At 46.6% G+C, this 12,929-nt stretch overlaps 1 protein-coding gene across 1 annotated transcript in view; it reads left to right on the top strand.

The window, feature by feature from the left end:
• Nucleotides 1-891, top strand: part of Sptlc2 (serine palmitoyltransferase long chain base subunit 2) — an 87,906-nt gene extending 87,015 nt beyond the window's left edge. The window contains exon 12 of the mRNA XM_090344608.1: nt 495-891. Coding sequence (XP_090200734.1) covers nt 495-614 — 120 coding nt within the window. The 3' untranslated portion in view covers nt 615-891. The remainder of the gene's footprint in view (nt 1-494) is intronic.
• The last annotated feature ends 12,038 nt before the right edge of the window (nt 892-12,929 follow it).

The raw sequence follows: 12,929 nt of genomic DNA, 5'->3' as shown, positions 1-12,929 counted from the left end.
GGAATCCAACCCAGGGCTTGTTGTTGTTGCATGTTAGAAGAGCATGCTACCACTAGGCTATGCTCCCGGCCCCGCTTTTTAATTTTGAGATAAGAGTCTTGTAAATGTTTTTCTGTTTTTGGTCCTAGAACCATGATCCCTCTATTGTCTGCCTCCCAAGCAGCTAGGATTATATGAGTGAGCCATCAGTGCCTGACAAGATTGAACATGTCTGCACAATGTTAGGAAACTTAGGCAGCCACACTCAGGCAGCATCTTCCCTTTTCTACCAGGATGATTAGACCTTGATGAATTAGACCCTTCAGCCTGCATCCTTGCTGCGTATGTAACCCATTAGTCTTGACTGGCCTGAGGGCATGGTCAGAAGCAGCATTTTCTACAGCTGTATGAAGTCTGATCTGAGTACATACCAAATGATTTGAACCCAACAAAGCACTAGGCAGCCTGTGTCCTGTGGGCTGAAACTTACCTCTGTCTTGCCTCCTGTATTTTAGGCTTTAAAGGAGATAGATGAAGTTGGGGACCTGCTGCAGCTGAAGTATTCCCGTCATCGGTTGGTGCCTCTTCTAGACCGGCCCTTCGATGAGACTACATACGAGGAGACAGAAGACTGAGCCTTTCTGGTGCTCCCTGCAGGGGTTTTCTAAGCCCGGACAGTGTGTGGCCTTTCCGAGCCAGTTCCAGGATCACACTTGTGCGACCACCTCATGTGAAGGACGTTTCCTCAGCTACTGAAGGTGGCCACCTCCACTCTAATGGCGTTTTGTAAATAGTAAAAACAAAACGAAACAAAAACCCTACAACTGCTTCACACCCTTCCTTTGCTGATTCTCACCTTTGGAGAAAAAAAAAAGGTGACTGTGGCTATTAAAAATCGATTTTATTTTATAATTATTCTACGTGTGAAATCACACTGACCCCAGCCTGTCGGGCTAAGCACACAGGCATTCCCCACTCCCGCCACCTCGTGGGCCCCAGCCTGTCAAGACCCAGTCACTGCTGGCCCCAGCACTCCAGCCTCAAGACTCACTGGCCCTCTCCCTAGGGAGCAAGTGCCTTCCGCCTTCCTCCCCCCCCCCCCCCCACTCCGATCTCAGAAGCTGCCCAGCCTGGAAGCCTTCCTTAACCAGTCAAGTTATCAGCCAAAGTACTTTTCTCCCTCTACTCTTTTAAGGTAACCTTTTAAGAAAAGTAGTGGTAAAGGACAGCAGTGCTGAAAGACTTGTGTAACTCCTGGGCCAGGGACCTCCCAAAGCTTTGGTCTTGCTCCGTGTTTTGTGCTATCACCAAATAATTTCTTCCTTCACTTTCAAGTACTTTAGATTCAAAGTCTAGGCTTGTCCCAAAGTCCAATCTGAATGCCATCTTGCCTCCTACTTAAAATGTATGCCCGTAGAAGCACCCACCCTGGTCAGATGTGGGTGGTGAAGACAGCTCACCCGCCACCATTGTCATCCGAAGTTAAAGCCACTGTATGGATAGCATACTCTTCTGTGGGGTGAGGGGCAGGACACTGGAGAAAACCAGAGGCTTGCAGAATGTCTGAGGCTGACTTTCCTTCTGCTTTTCAGAATAGTGACTGTCTTTGGCTGGGTCCAGATTAGGACTTAATCTGATAAAGGAGTCAGTCTACTCAGAAATCACTTACCTTGTTCCTATTAAAGTTACTAACAGCCCCTTGGAAGCTGACCCACCTAAACAGTACTGTAACTCTTCTATTCTCAATGTTCTAAGACCATTGTAATCTGACATCTGGACCAAGATGGGCCACATGTTTCTATTATATGTTCGTACGTATGTATGCACATATGTGTGTACATATGACAGATGCATGCACACACACTTCTTTGGGAAATTCTGATCACCTATCTCTTCTGTTTTGACCCTTGTTTTCATGGTAAAGGACCTTCTTTCACAAAGCTTTATATTGCTTGACCAAAGAATGTATTTGAGGGCCACTATTTAAAAATTCTGTTTTCTTTTTCACCAAAGCTTAAGTGAAGAGAGCTTTTGACATTCTTGTATCCAAGATCAACTTGTCTTTTTAGAAACTATCAAGTATTGTAGGGGAAGGGCTAGGAGCAGAATGAAAGGACTGTTTTGGAAGTGGTTTTGCACATGTGTCTGTTTTGAAATCATTCTTTTAGTTGGTGAAGATTCCTGATTCAGCTCCTCCTGGACATTGTACATTAGTCAGGCATGAGGAGTGGAACATCTGAGCACTACTGCTCTTTTTAAAGTTTCCTTTTCACTCTCTGTGTATCCTTTTTCTTTGGCCTCTCCCAACATCTAAAAGCTCTAAGCTCTTGAGGTAGTCCAAGATTTTTTTTTCTTTTTTTGTCTGTTGTGGGGCTTGAACTCTGGGCCTGGGTGCTGTCTGGGAGCTCTTTTGCTCAAGGTCAAGGGTAGCACTCTAGTGTTTTGAAACATAGCACCAATTCTGGTTTTCTGGTGATTAATTGGAAATAAGAGTCTTCAGGACTTTCCTGCCCTGGCTGGCTTTGAACCTTGATCCTCAGAGGGCAGCTTCATGAGTAGCTAAGATTATAGGCGTGAGCCACCAGCACCTGGCTCACACCTTTTTTTTTTTTTTTTTTTTTTTTTTGAGCAGAAGAGGGCAAATGAAAGAACCACATTGATGCAGGGACTATGCTTAGCATGTGATACCTAAGTCCTGTGAAATCAAGCGAATTGCTGGCCTGCCCTGTACACCTAGTTCCCTCTGTAGAATCCACTGCAATGTCAACTTACTTTGCACTATAGTTACTGTTTAATGGTATAGGGGCAGAGTTTATAAAAGTCACAGAATTGTAAGCAATTAGCATACCTGGTAGTCTTCTTATTATGGTTTGCATAAGGTCACTGCACATTAAGTTGCCAGTATGGGCATTTTAACTTTTATTTTAGTTGTTGGTGCAGTTATTTCTGGATAAATACATAGTTAAGTTTCAAACTGATTTTGAAGAGCCTAAACTCCAATGATGTGCCAAGGACCTCTGTACTTTCTAAAGACCAGGTATTTTGTGTATGTTTTACATGACTAGTTATTCCTGAAACTGGAATTTAAACCTAGAGTCCAAGTCATAGCTAGCATAGATGGTTTGTCTTAAATTCTGAGGACGTGCACATGTATGAAATGTAGCCACTGGGAATGAGGTGAAAGGTGGGACATAGGAATAGTGGTTAGTGCAGAGCATACAGTGACCTGATTCCTGACCTGAAGGCATTCAAACAGGTGTAAGTTAACCATTCCTTCCAAAATTGACAGTTGGAGTCTGCCAGTAGAGGTATAACTAATCCTTATACTTTTTCTTATCCTTTTTTATTTGGCATTACTGTTGTTCATTCCAGGTCATATTAGAAGCCAGGAAATGTATAGCTGGAAGACAGCAAAATCACAAACAGAGCAGATAAAGTATCAGAAACAGTTTTTCCAGCTATCTTTATTTTTAAAGCTTTTACCTAGCAGGATGACTTCATAGCACTTTTTACCTTTTCCTTGGCTTTCAATGTTTTTTTAATCCCTTTTTAAAAAAAGTTTTCTAGGGCCAGGGGTTTGGCCTAGTGGTAGAGTGCTTGCCTAGCATGCACGAAGACCTGGGTTCGATTCCTTGGTACCACATACGTAGCAAAAAAGCCAGAAGTGGTGCTGTGGCTCAAGTGGTAGAGCCCTAGCCTTGAGAAAATCCAGGTACAGTGCTCAGGCCCTGAGCCCCAGCCCAGGACTGGCAAAAAAAAAAAAAAAAAAAAAAAAAAAAAAGTTTTCTAGTCTCCAGAACCCTTAAGCTACTGACTGATGAAAATCCAGCACTTGATCCAGCAGTTTAAGTCACCACCCCACACACCTCTCAACTCAAGACCCTGCATTTAGTTAGCTTGCTTGTTCAGCTGGCACTCTACCAGTTGAACTATATCTCTGGCCCAACCTTTTGCTAGTTATTTTTGAAACCTAGACTTTGCTGCCCAGGCTAGCTTCAAACTAGGATCCTCAGACTTCAGCCTAGGATTATAGATGGGAGCCACCAGCAGCCACCAGTCTGTCACATAAGAGTCACAGAAGATGAATAGGATCATCCTACACAAACGCTAATGTCTTTGTGTTTGCCCCAGTCCTCTTTCAGAGGCCAGGAAGTTGAGCATTCTCAGTGGTCTCTAATCCCTTCCTTTTTCATTGGACCTTTCTATAGTTTCTAGTTCTTAGGGTTTTGTTGTTGTTTGGTTTTTTGGTTTTTTCCCTACAAGTCTAGTTCCAAAGAAAACAGACATTCAGGGGAGATCACTGTCTCAGACAGGCTGGTTCTCCATTTGCACTCAGTCATACATTTCAATAAGAAATCTTAGAGAACATAATTGCTTCCCTTCCTTAATGGCGGTCCAGGATCTAAGTTTCACATAACTGATACAGTCTAGCTAAACATCCAGAGTGTATTATGCTCTGCTTCCTACTTACTAGTGGAAAACGGGAGGAAAAATGGCACACTTGGAGAGATTTTTCTAACTTCTCAGAGAAATAGAAAAATGAATGTGTCATCTTCTATCTCCCTGTTTTTCCTCTTTTTCAAAGAGAAAAGAAAGAGAATCTGGCTAATTTTTACTTTGTAAGAATCTGTAACATTGTAGCAAAACCACTAGAAGGCTAGGAATGTGGCTGAGTGGTAGAGTCCTTGGCTAGCATGCATGCAGCCCTGGGTTCAATTCTTGAATACCACATCAACAGAAAAAGCTGAAGTGATATGCTGTGGCTCAAATGGTAGAATGCTAGCCTTGAGCAAAAGAAGCTCAAGGACAGTGCCCAGGCCCTGAGTTCAAGCCCCAGGACTGGCTAAAAATAAAAATAAACTACCTAAAAAAAATCTAAATGCCAAAATGTTTGTGATGTTAAGAATTGCCATGAGCCAAGTGTATTCCCAGCACTCAGGAGGCTGAGATGGGAGGATCTTCAGTTCACAGCCAGCCAGTCAATTGCTATGACCTAATTCTCAAGGTGCCTTTCCATTCCTAGTGCTGTTGGTTTTCATGTCTATTTGTATCAACTGTATGATTAGAGAGAGAGAGTAATGGTTTTCCTTTCTGACTGCCTAGACTTACAAAGAACAAGAACTGTTGAGTGTTTCACAGAGGTCTGGACTATGAAGAGGGAGATAGGAAAACCATGTATTCCTCTTGGTTATAGCAGAGAATCTATAGATTTTTCTCAGCCTCAGAACTTAAAAGATCCCTGCTATCTACTTAACTGGAAGCTCAGAGCCAGCTGCCATCTTAATCCATTAAGCCAGCTAATCAAAATACCTTCCATGTGGACAAGCTTGCCCCTTCTTCTCATCTGCTTTATCTACATGGGCTCTCAGCCCAGTGCCATGTGTCCATCCACACAGCCCAATCAGAAGCCTAGGACATCACTACCACCACACAGGAGACATGGGAGGCCCCCTTGCCTTACTTCTACACAGAATCCTTTTGTCATTTCCAGTGTCTTGTTTTCCACATAGCTTCTTGCCATAGTCTTTCCTAAGGGAGAATCAAAGGGAGCCCTCCACTGCAAATGATTCTTCTTGTCTTCTTTGATGAAGCTGGATACTTCACTTTCACCGTCCACCCTGCAATGGTGACTTGGGTTAGCATGGAGCTGTGGACAAGGTTTTGTTTACGATATAGGACACGTGATAAGTGGCCTTAACCCATTATTCTTTCTGGTATGATGAATCGTAACATACTGACCGTAAAGAATGAAGTGGTTCCCGTGCCACAGTTCCTGTCCTTTGTGAAGCCATACCCAAAGCTCTGTTCTGTTGGGGCCATGATGGGCAGGTTGAATGAAAGGTGCAAAGAAGGGTTGTGCTCTGAAGTGCTTCCAAGTGCAGGTCTGCTTTGTTGCCAGCATGAGGCTGAGTGAGTTCATCCAGGCAAGGGGAGACTCTACTCTCGCTCTGCCTTTTCCATCACACTTCACAGGTTTCCAGTGCTAAGCTTGGTTGCTTGGCCTAGGCAGATCATAGGTGGGACATGCCACTGAGGTGGAATGGTGACGTCCCCACCCTGAACCTTGTTTCCCAGGATCATTTCTTGGTGGCTGGCATTGGTGAGAGCCTCCTTGCTGGCTCATTCAGCTCAGCACACTGGCCATCAGTCTCCTTCTCAGTCCACCCAGCATGCCCATGGTCTTGATGATCCCTCTCTGCCCAAACGCAGCTAACAGGAGAAGGGGAGGAGAGGAATTGGTGCTCACGGGAGAGCTGACCATGTTCTGTTGTTGGTCCATATTTTTCCACCGACCAAGTTACTATAAACTGGAATTGCAAAGAGTGCTGTGATGATGCCCTCTTTCCATTGTAGTGGCCTGAAATCTGGAGATGTGAGAGAAGCGGACGTGTAAATAAAAAAAAAACTTTTAATTTTAATAATGTGTTAAAATGTAACTCTTTCTCCCTTTCCCTGCCATTTTGCTGGGTAATAACTTTTTTCATTTTCCTATTGGGTGATGGTGACACTGTACACTGCCAAAGGTCTATTGGTTTGAAGAGTACACACCAAGAACTAAATGGAACCTCCTTGAGATGACCAAGCGTTTCATGCAAGTATCATTTGCCCTTATAAAATATTCAGAAAGGGCCTGGGAGTTTGGCCTAGTGGTAGAGTGCTTGCCTAGCATGCATGAAGACCCGGGTTCGATTCCTCGGTACCACATACATAGAAAAAAGCTGAAAGTGGTGCTGAGGCTCAAGTGGTAGAGCTCTAGCCTTGAGAAAGTCCAAGGACAGTGCTCAGGCCCTGAGCTCAAGCCCAGGACTGGCAAAAAAAAAATATTCAGAAAGATACTTGTGCCTATATTCATTCAGTCGTTAACTATTGAGTGCTAGCAGGCATCAGTGATCCCTGCCTGTAATCCTCACTGCCTAGAAGGCTGAGGTCTGAGAATCTCCATCAAAGTCAGCTCTGCCTCAAGTGGGGTGTGGCCTGAGGGGTAAAGTACCAGCTTCCAGTAGAAAAAGCTAAGGGACAGCATCCAGGCCCTGAGTTCAACCCCCAATACTGGCACCAAAATAAATAAGTAAAAATCAATGTTGAGCGCGGCCTCTGGCTGATTAGTACACTGAGCATTACCAGTAACAGCAGTGAAATGACTGGTGAAGGCCTCACTGTCCAGGAAACAGGTGTGAGCGGAGGTCCGTGTCTGCTTCCAGACTGTCATGGAGGACAAGCAGAGCTGTGTCCTGTGTGACGTGAGGGTGAGGAGACAGCAAGACCCACCGAAGGAAGCTCAGTAAGCTGGGGAGCTTGGGGAGGACACCTCAGGCTGGGCAAAGCAGGGGGGGTGGCCTCTTACTGTGCTGAGCAAGACAGGCACTTGCATGCTTGCTTGTAGACATTGACAAGTTGAGAAAATTTATGTGGATGTGCAGAGCACCTAGAATAGAATTCTAACATAGGACTCCACTTCCTGAAGACATTCTGGAAAGCTGCAGAAACCATGGTGTGGTGCTCTTGGCATCGAGGTGGTCCTGAGAATCAGTAGAATACCGAAATAGGTGCTTATTTCCAACAAAGGAAATGTACTTAAATGCAATTTCAAATAGTGCTTGAAGATCTGGGGTGTGTGTGTGTGTGTGTGTGTGTGTGTGTGTGTGCATGCTGGTCCTGGGGCTTTTTTTTCCCTCAAGGCTAGTGTTGTACTACTTGAGCCACAGTGCCACTTCTAGTTTTTCTCGGTAGTTTATTGGAGATAAGAGTTCATGTATTTTCCTGCCCAGGCTGACTTTGAGTTTCAGTCCACATATCTCAACCTCCAGAGTAGGATTACAGATGTGAGCCAACCAGCGCCCGGCTAGACAAAATGGTTTCTTATGACAAAGCCTAACTTATAAGAAAAAAAAAAAGTGTGTGGGGGAAACTAGAGGTGTGGCTCAGTGGTAAAGTGCTTGCCTAATAAGCAAAAGGCCCTGAGTTCAAATCCCAATATTGCCAAAGGAAAAAAAATGTTAAGATGATCAAAATTAAAACTTAAAAGCAAGTCCCAGATAGAATACTTAAGCAACTAGGTGGTTACCAGTTCAAACTCCAGTATAAAAATAAGAGGCTGGGAGTTTAACCTAGTGGTAGAGTGCTTGCTAGCATATACAAAGACTGACCGGGGTTCAATTCCTCAGTACCACATACATAGAAAAAGTCAGAATTGCTGCTTTTGGACAGTGCTCAGGCCCTGAATTCAAGCCCCAGGAATGGCAAAAAAAAAAGAGAGAGACACTTAAACTTTTATAACTTTTCTTCATAACAGTCACATATTGAAAACAACTCAAAAGCCAACATCATAGGTAGATAAACCAACTGTAGTATCCATATGATAGAAGACAGATGATTACACAGTAATGAAAAAGAATAAATTATTGATACCTACAAGATGGATGAATTTCAAGACAAGGTAAGAGAAGTCTACCATTGGTATGAAATTTTAGAAAGGATAAACTAACCTACAATGACAGAAGGATCAGTTGTTGTCAAGAGCCCAGGTGAGAAAGTGGGGATTAACTATACAAAGGAATTGTTATAGGATCTTTTTTTTTTTTTGCCAGTCCTGGGCCTTGAACTCAGGGCCTAAGCACTGTCCTTGGACTTTCTCAAAGCCAGGACTCTACCACTTGAGCCACGGCACCATTTCTGGCTTTTTTTTTTTAACGTATGTGGTTCAGAGGATACCAGCGAGGATAATTTTCAAACAAGTTCAAAATGGTAATTTTTGAAGGTATTAAAATGAGCACAAAGCTAGGTATGGTGGCTCATGCCTGTAATCATAGCTACTCAGGAGGCTAAGATCTGAGGATCACAATTCAAAGCCAGCTCAGGAAAGAAAGTCCATGAGACTCTTATCTCCATTTAACCATCAGAAAACTAGAAGGGGGGCTGTGGCTCAACAGTCATGTGTGCCAGCCTTGAGCAAAAAGAGCTCAGGAACAATACCAGGTCCTGAGTTCAAACCCCATGATCAGAACCTCCTCTCCCCACCACCCCTCTCCCAAGCTCAGTGCTGTTGCATACCTATAATCCTAGTCATTTGAGGGCTGGAAGTCCAGAGGAAAGTAGTATAGTGTCTGGGCAGCCCAGGCAGAACGTCTATGAGAAGGGGCCGGGAATTTGGCCTAGTGGTAAAGTGCTTGCCTAGCATGCACGAAGACCTGAGTTCAATTCCTCAGTACCACATGCATAGAAAAAAGCCAGAAGTGGTGCTGAGGCTCAAGTAGTAGAGTTCTATCCTTGAGAAAGTCCAAGGACAGTGCTCAGGCCCTGAGCTCAAGCCCAGGAATGGCAAAAAAAAAAAAAAAAAAAAAGAATGACTGTGAGAAGCCATTGAGCTGATAAAAGTTGAATGTGGTGACTTGCACCTGTCATCCTCATTATACAAGAGTTGAAAATAGTATGACTGCAGTCCAGGCTGGCCAAGACAAAAAGTGAAACCCTATTCAAACAGTAAGGGCTTGTATCACCCCAATAAAATACAATTTAAAAAAAGTAAAGGGCATTGAGCACCTGTGGCCATACATGCAATCCTAGCTACTCAGGAGGCTGAGATCTGTGAACTGTGGTTCAAAGCCAGGCCAGGCAGTAAAGTCCATGAGACTCAGCCCCAATTAACCAGCAGAAAACTGGAAGTGTCACTGTGAGCCACAGTGACAGAGTGTTAGCCTTGCGTGAAAGAGCTCAGGGGCAGTGCCCAGACCCTGAGTTCAAACCCCATGACAAAAAAAAAAAAAGAGGAGGCCAGGGTAACAGTGATCAAAGACATACTCATGAACTGATATGTTTATGTTGAAATGATTCTCCTTTGTAAAACTAAGATATTTTTTAAAAGGTCTGAGGCTGTAGCTAAAGTGGTAAACTGCCTGTCTAGCAAGTGCAAGGTCCTGAGTTCAAATGCCAGTACTACCAAAAATAAAAAAGAACACATGCTGTAGATTCTATTTATTAATGAAGATACTGGGAAGGGGATTCAATATACAGAAAAGCAGTATTTCAAATGAATGAATATGTAAAGGAAAGCAAAACTTTTTCCCATATTGGTCAAGTCACTTGAACAAGACAGGACAGTTTATATTGCTACAGACAAGAATTACTTTGTGATGGATCATCTTCAGCCAGCAGACAGTGAAAGACTGGACTCACAATCTGTGTAGTAACTTTCGTGTGACTGTGACCAGCAAACATGAGAGCAAAGAGGAAAATTATTTATTTTAGCTAGTGGTTTCAGAGGTGTGGGTCCACCATGGCAGGAGGGCGTGAGAGAGCCGAGTACCACCAGTGACCTTCCAGTGACCTTCCTCCAACAATGCCCCTCCCTACCTTTCACTACCTTCCCAGAAGTCAATCAGATCATGAATCTATCAAGGGATTCATCTATTGAAATTAAAGCCTTTAGATTCTAATCATCTTGGGAAGCATCATTGAAGACATTTCTAGAGGTGTGCCTGCCATAAATTCCCTAGTGATTCTCACTCAGTCCAATTAAGTTTGCAATCAAGGTTCACCATCAGAAAGCCCAGGGCTTGGTGGCACTCTTGCAGCTACTTACTCCCCAGACTCCAGATTCTACCTAAAAAATAACTAAAGCCAGGGTTGGGAATGTGACTTAGTGGTAGAGTGCTGGCTTAGCATGCACCATAAAGCCCTGGGCTTGACTCCTCAGTACCACATAAACAGAAAAAGCTGGAAGTGGTGTGCTGTTGCTAGCCTTGAAAAAAGAAGCTAAGGGACTGTACCAAGACTCTGAATTCAAGTCCCAGAACTGGCAAAATGATGATGATGATGATGATGATGATGATGACTAAAGCAATAAAAAGAAGTGCTGGTGATGTAGTTCTCAAATAGTAGAGTGCCTACCTAGCAAGCCCAAGGTGTGTGTGTGTGTGTGTGTGTGTGTGTGTGTATGTATTTGATGCACAATATTTTTTCCTACAGCACACCCAGGGCAAATAGTTATGGGAGGGTCTATACCATGTTAGTAGCTGTGGTCACAAGTAGAATGTATTCATTTGTCAAAAACTGTGCAAAGGCATGGTGGTACATGCTGTAATCCCAGGTACTCAGGAGAGCTAGGCTGGAGGATCCTGAGTGCAAGGCCAAGCTGGGCAAAGTTCTTAAAAGCTTATCTCAAAAATAAAATGACTGGGGCGAGGGCGGGTTAACTCAAATAGAGCACTCTCAGTATAGAAAAAAAGGGGGGAATCTCATTGAACTGCACAATTAAAATGGTCATATTTTGGTGTGCAAATTCAATTAAACTGATTTTTAGAAGAAGAGGTGATCAGTTTCATGGAGGGGTGGGGTAAGAACAGAGTGAGCACAGATTAGAGTGGCATGATTAACATACTCCAGGATGAATGGATTCTTTATCTTCAGAAGCCTGGGTTGACTATGGCAGAAGGTGTCAAGGTATGGTAATAAGACAATTAGGCTGGAAGTGAAAGACTTTTTTTTTTTTTGCCAGTCCTGGGCTTTGGCTCAGCGCCTGAGCACTGTCCTTGGACTTTCTCAAGGTTAGAGCTCTACCACTTGAGCCTCAGCACCACTTCCGGCTTTTTTCTATGTATGTGGTACCAAGGAATCGAACCCAGGTCTTTGTGCATGAGGGGCAAGCACTTTAACCACTAGGCCAAACTCCCAGCCGAAGTGAAAGACTTTTGAACAACAAAAGCAACGGGAGGGGGAGGGGGGGAAAGACCCAAACCAACAAAAAGAAACCAAGGGCCTGGAGTTTGGCCTAGCGGTAAAGTGCTTGCCTAGCATGCACGAAGACCCGGGTTCGATTCCTTGGTACCACAATACATAGAAAAAAAAAGCCAGAAGTGGTGCTGAGACTCAAGTGGTAGAGCTCTAGCCTTGAGAAAGTCCAAGGACAGTGCTCAGGCCCTGAGTTCAAGACTAGGACTGGCAAAGAAGGAAGGAAAGAGGGAGGGAGGGAGAACTTTTCCGCCAGTATTCAACTCTCAGGAAGGGATGAGACTCAGACTGTGCGCTCAGCGATTGCCAACTCTGTGCTGGGCGCACACCCCACATCTCAGGCTGCACCGGGCTCACCCGGCCCTCCCCACGGCCCTCCCCACCGCCCCGCCCCACGGGCCCGCTCGGACTGGCACTGCCCAGGCCCCCGCTCCGTGCAGGCTTGGCCGAGGAAGGCGGGCGCCGCCCCCCGACCCCGGCTCCGTCCCCGGACGGGACTCGGGCTCCGCGTCCCCGGGCAGGTGTCCGGGCGCCGGCGGCACGCTCAGCCCGACTCCATCGGGACTTCGGAGCCTCCGCTCGCGGGCGTGGGGCGCTCGGAGGACCCGGGGACGGCGCCGGAGGAGCCCGCGGACGGGACGCGCGCCCGCTCCTCCTCCGAGCGGACCTACCTGGCCGCACCCGCCGCGCTTCCCCAGGGCCGGTCTTCCCCGCCGCTCGCCTGCCGACCCCGCGAGGCCGGACAGGTCGCGGAGCGCGGGCCCGGGGTCGGGGGCGGCTCTGCCTCTCCTCCCTCCCCGCGGGAGTCACTGCGCCGGGCTGCGGGCGGCCACTTCCCCCGGCAGGAATTCGCTCGGGGCCGCGACGGCGACAGCGGCGGGGACGGCAGGCGGGGAGGCGGCCAGATCAAAGGAGGCAGCCCGCCCGGCCGGGACGCGTCTGCGAGGGCCGAGGGGCCCCGTTCGGGAGGGCGGGGGACACCGCGCCGCGCTGACCCACAGTGCCCAGCCGGCGCCGAGCCCCGCGAGCGGGCGAGCCGCGCGCCCCCGCCGCGCGCGCCCGTGACTCGCGCGCGCCCTTCCCCAGGTTTCCCCGCGCGCGTCCCCGTGACCCCGGGGCGCCCCTTGCCGGGTTCCCCGCGCGCGCCCCCGTGACCCCTGGGCGCCCCTCACCGGGTCCCCGCGCGGCCCTGTGCGCGCGCCCCCGCGCGTCCCCGCCAGATC

Source organism: Megascapheus bottae, chromosome 14 (genome assembly GCF_031878675.1).
Source record: "Megascapheus bottae isolate mThoBot1 chromosome 14, mThoBot2.hap1, whole genome shotgun sequence".
In the NCBI taxonomy this organism is placed as follows: domain Eukaryota; kingdom Metazoa; phylum Chordata; class Mammalia; order Rodentia; family Geomyidae; genus Megascapheus; species Megascapheus bottae.
Note: the sequence above shows the minus strand (reverse complement) of the source record. Positions and strands in the feature narration are given on the sequence as shown.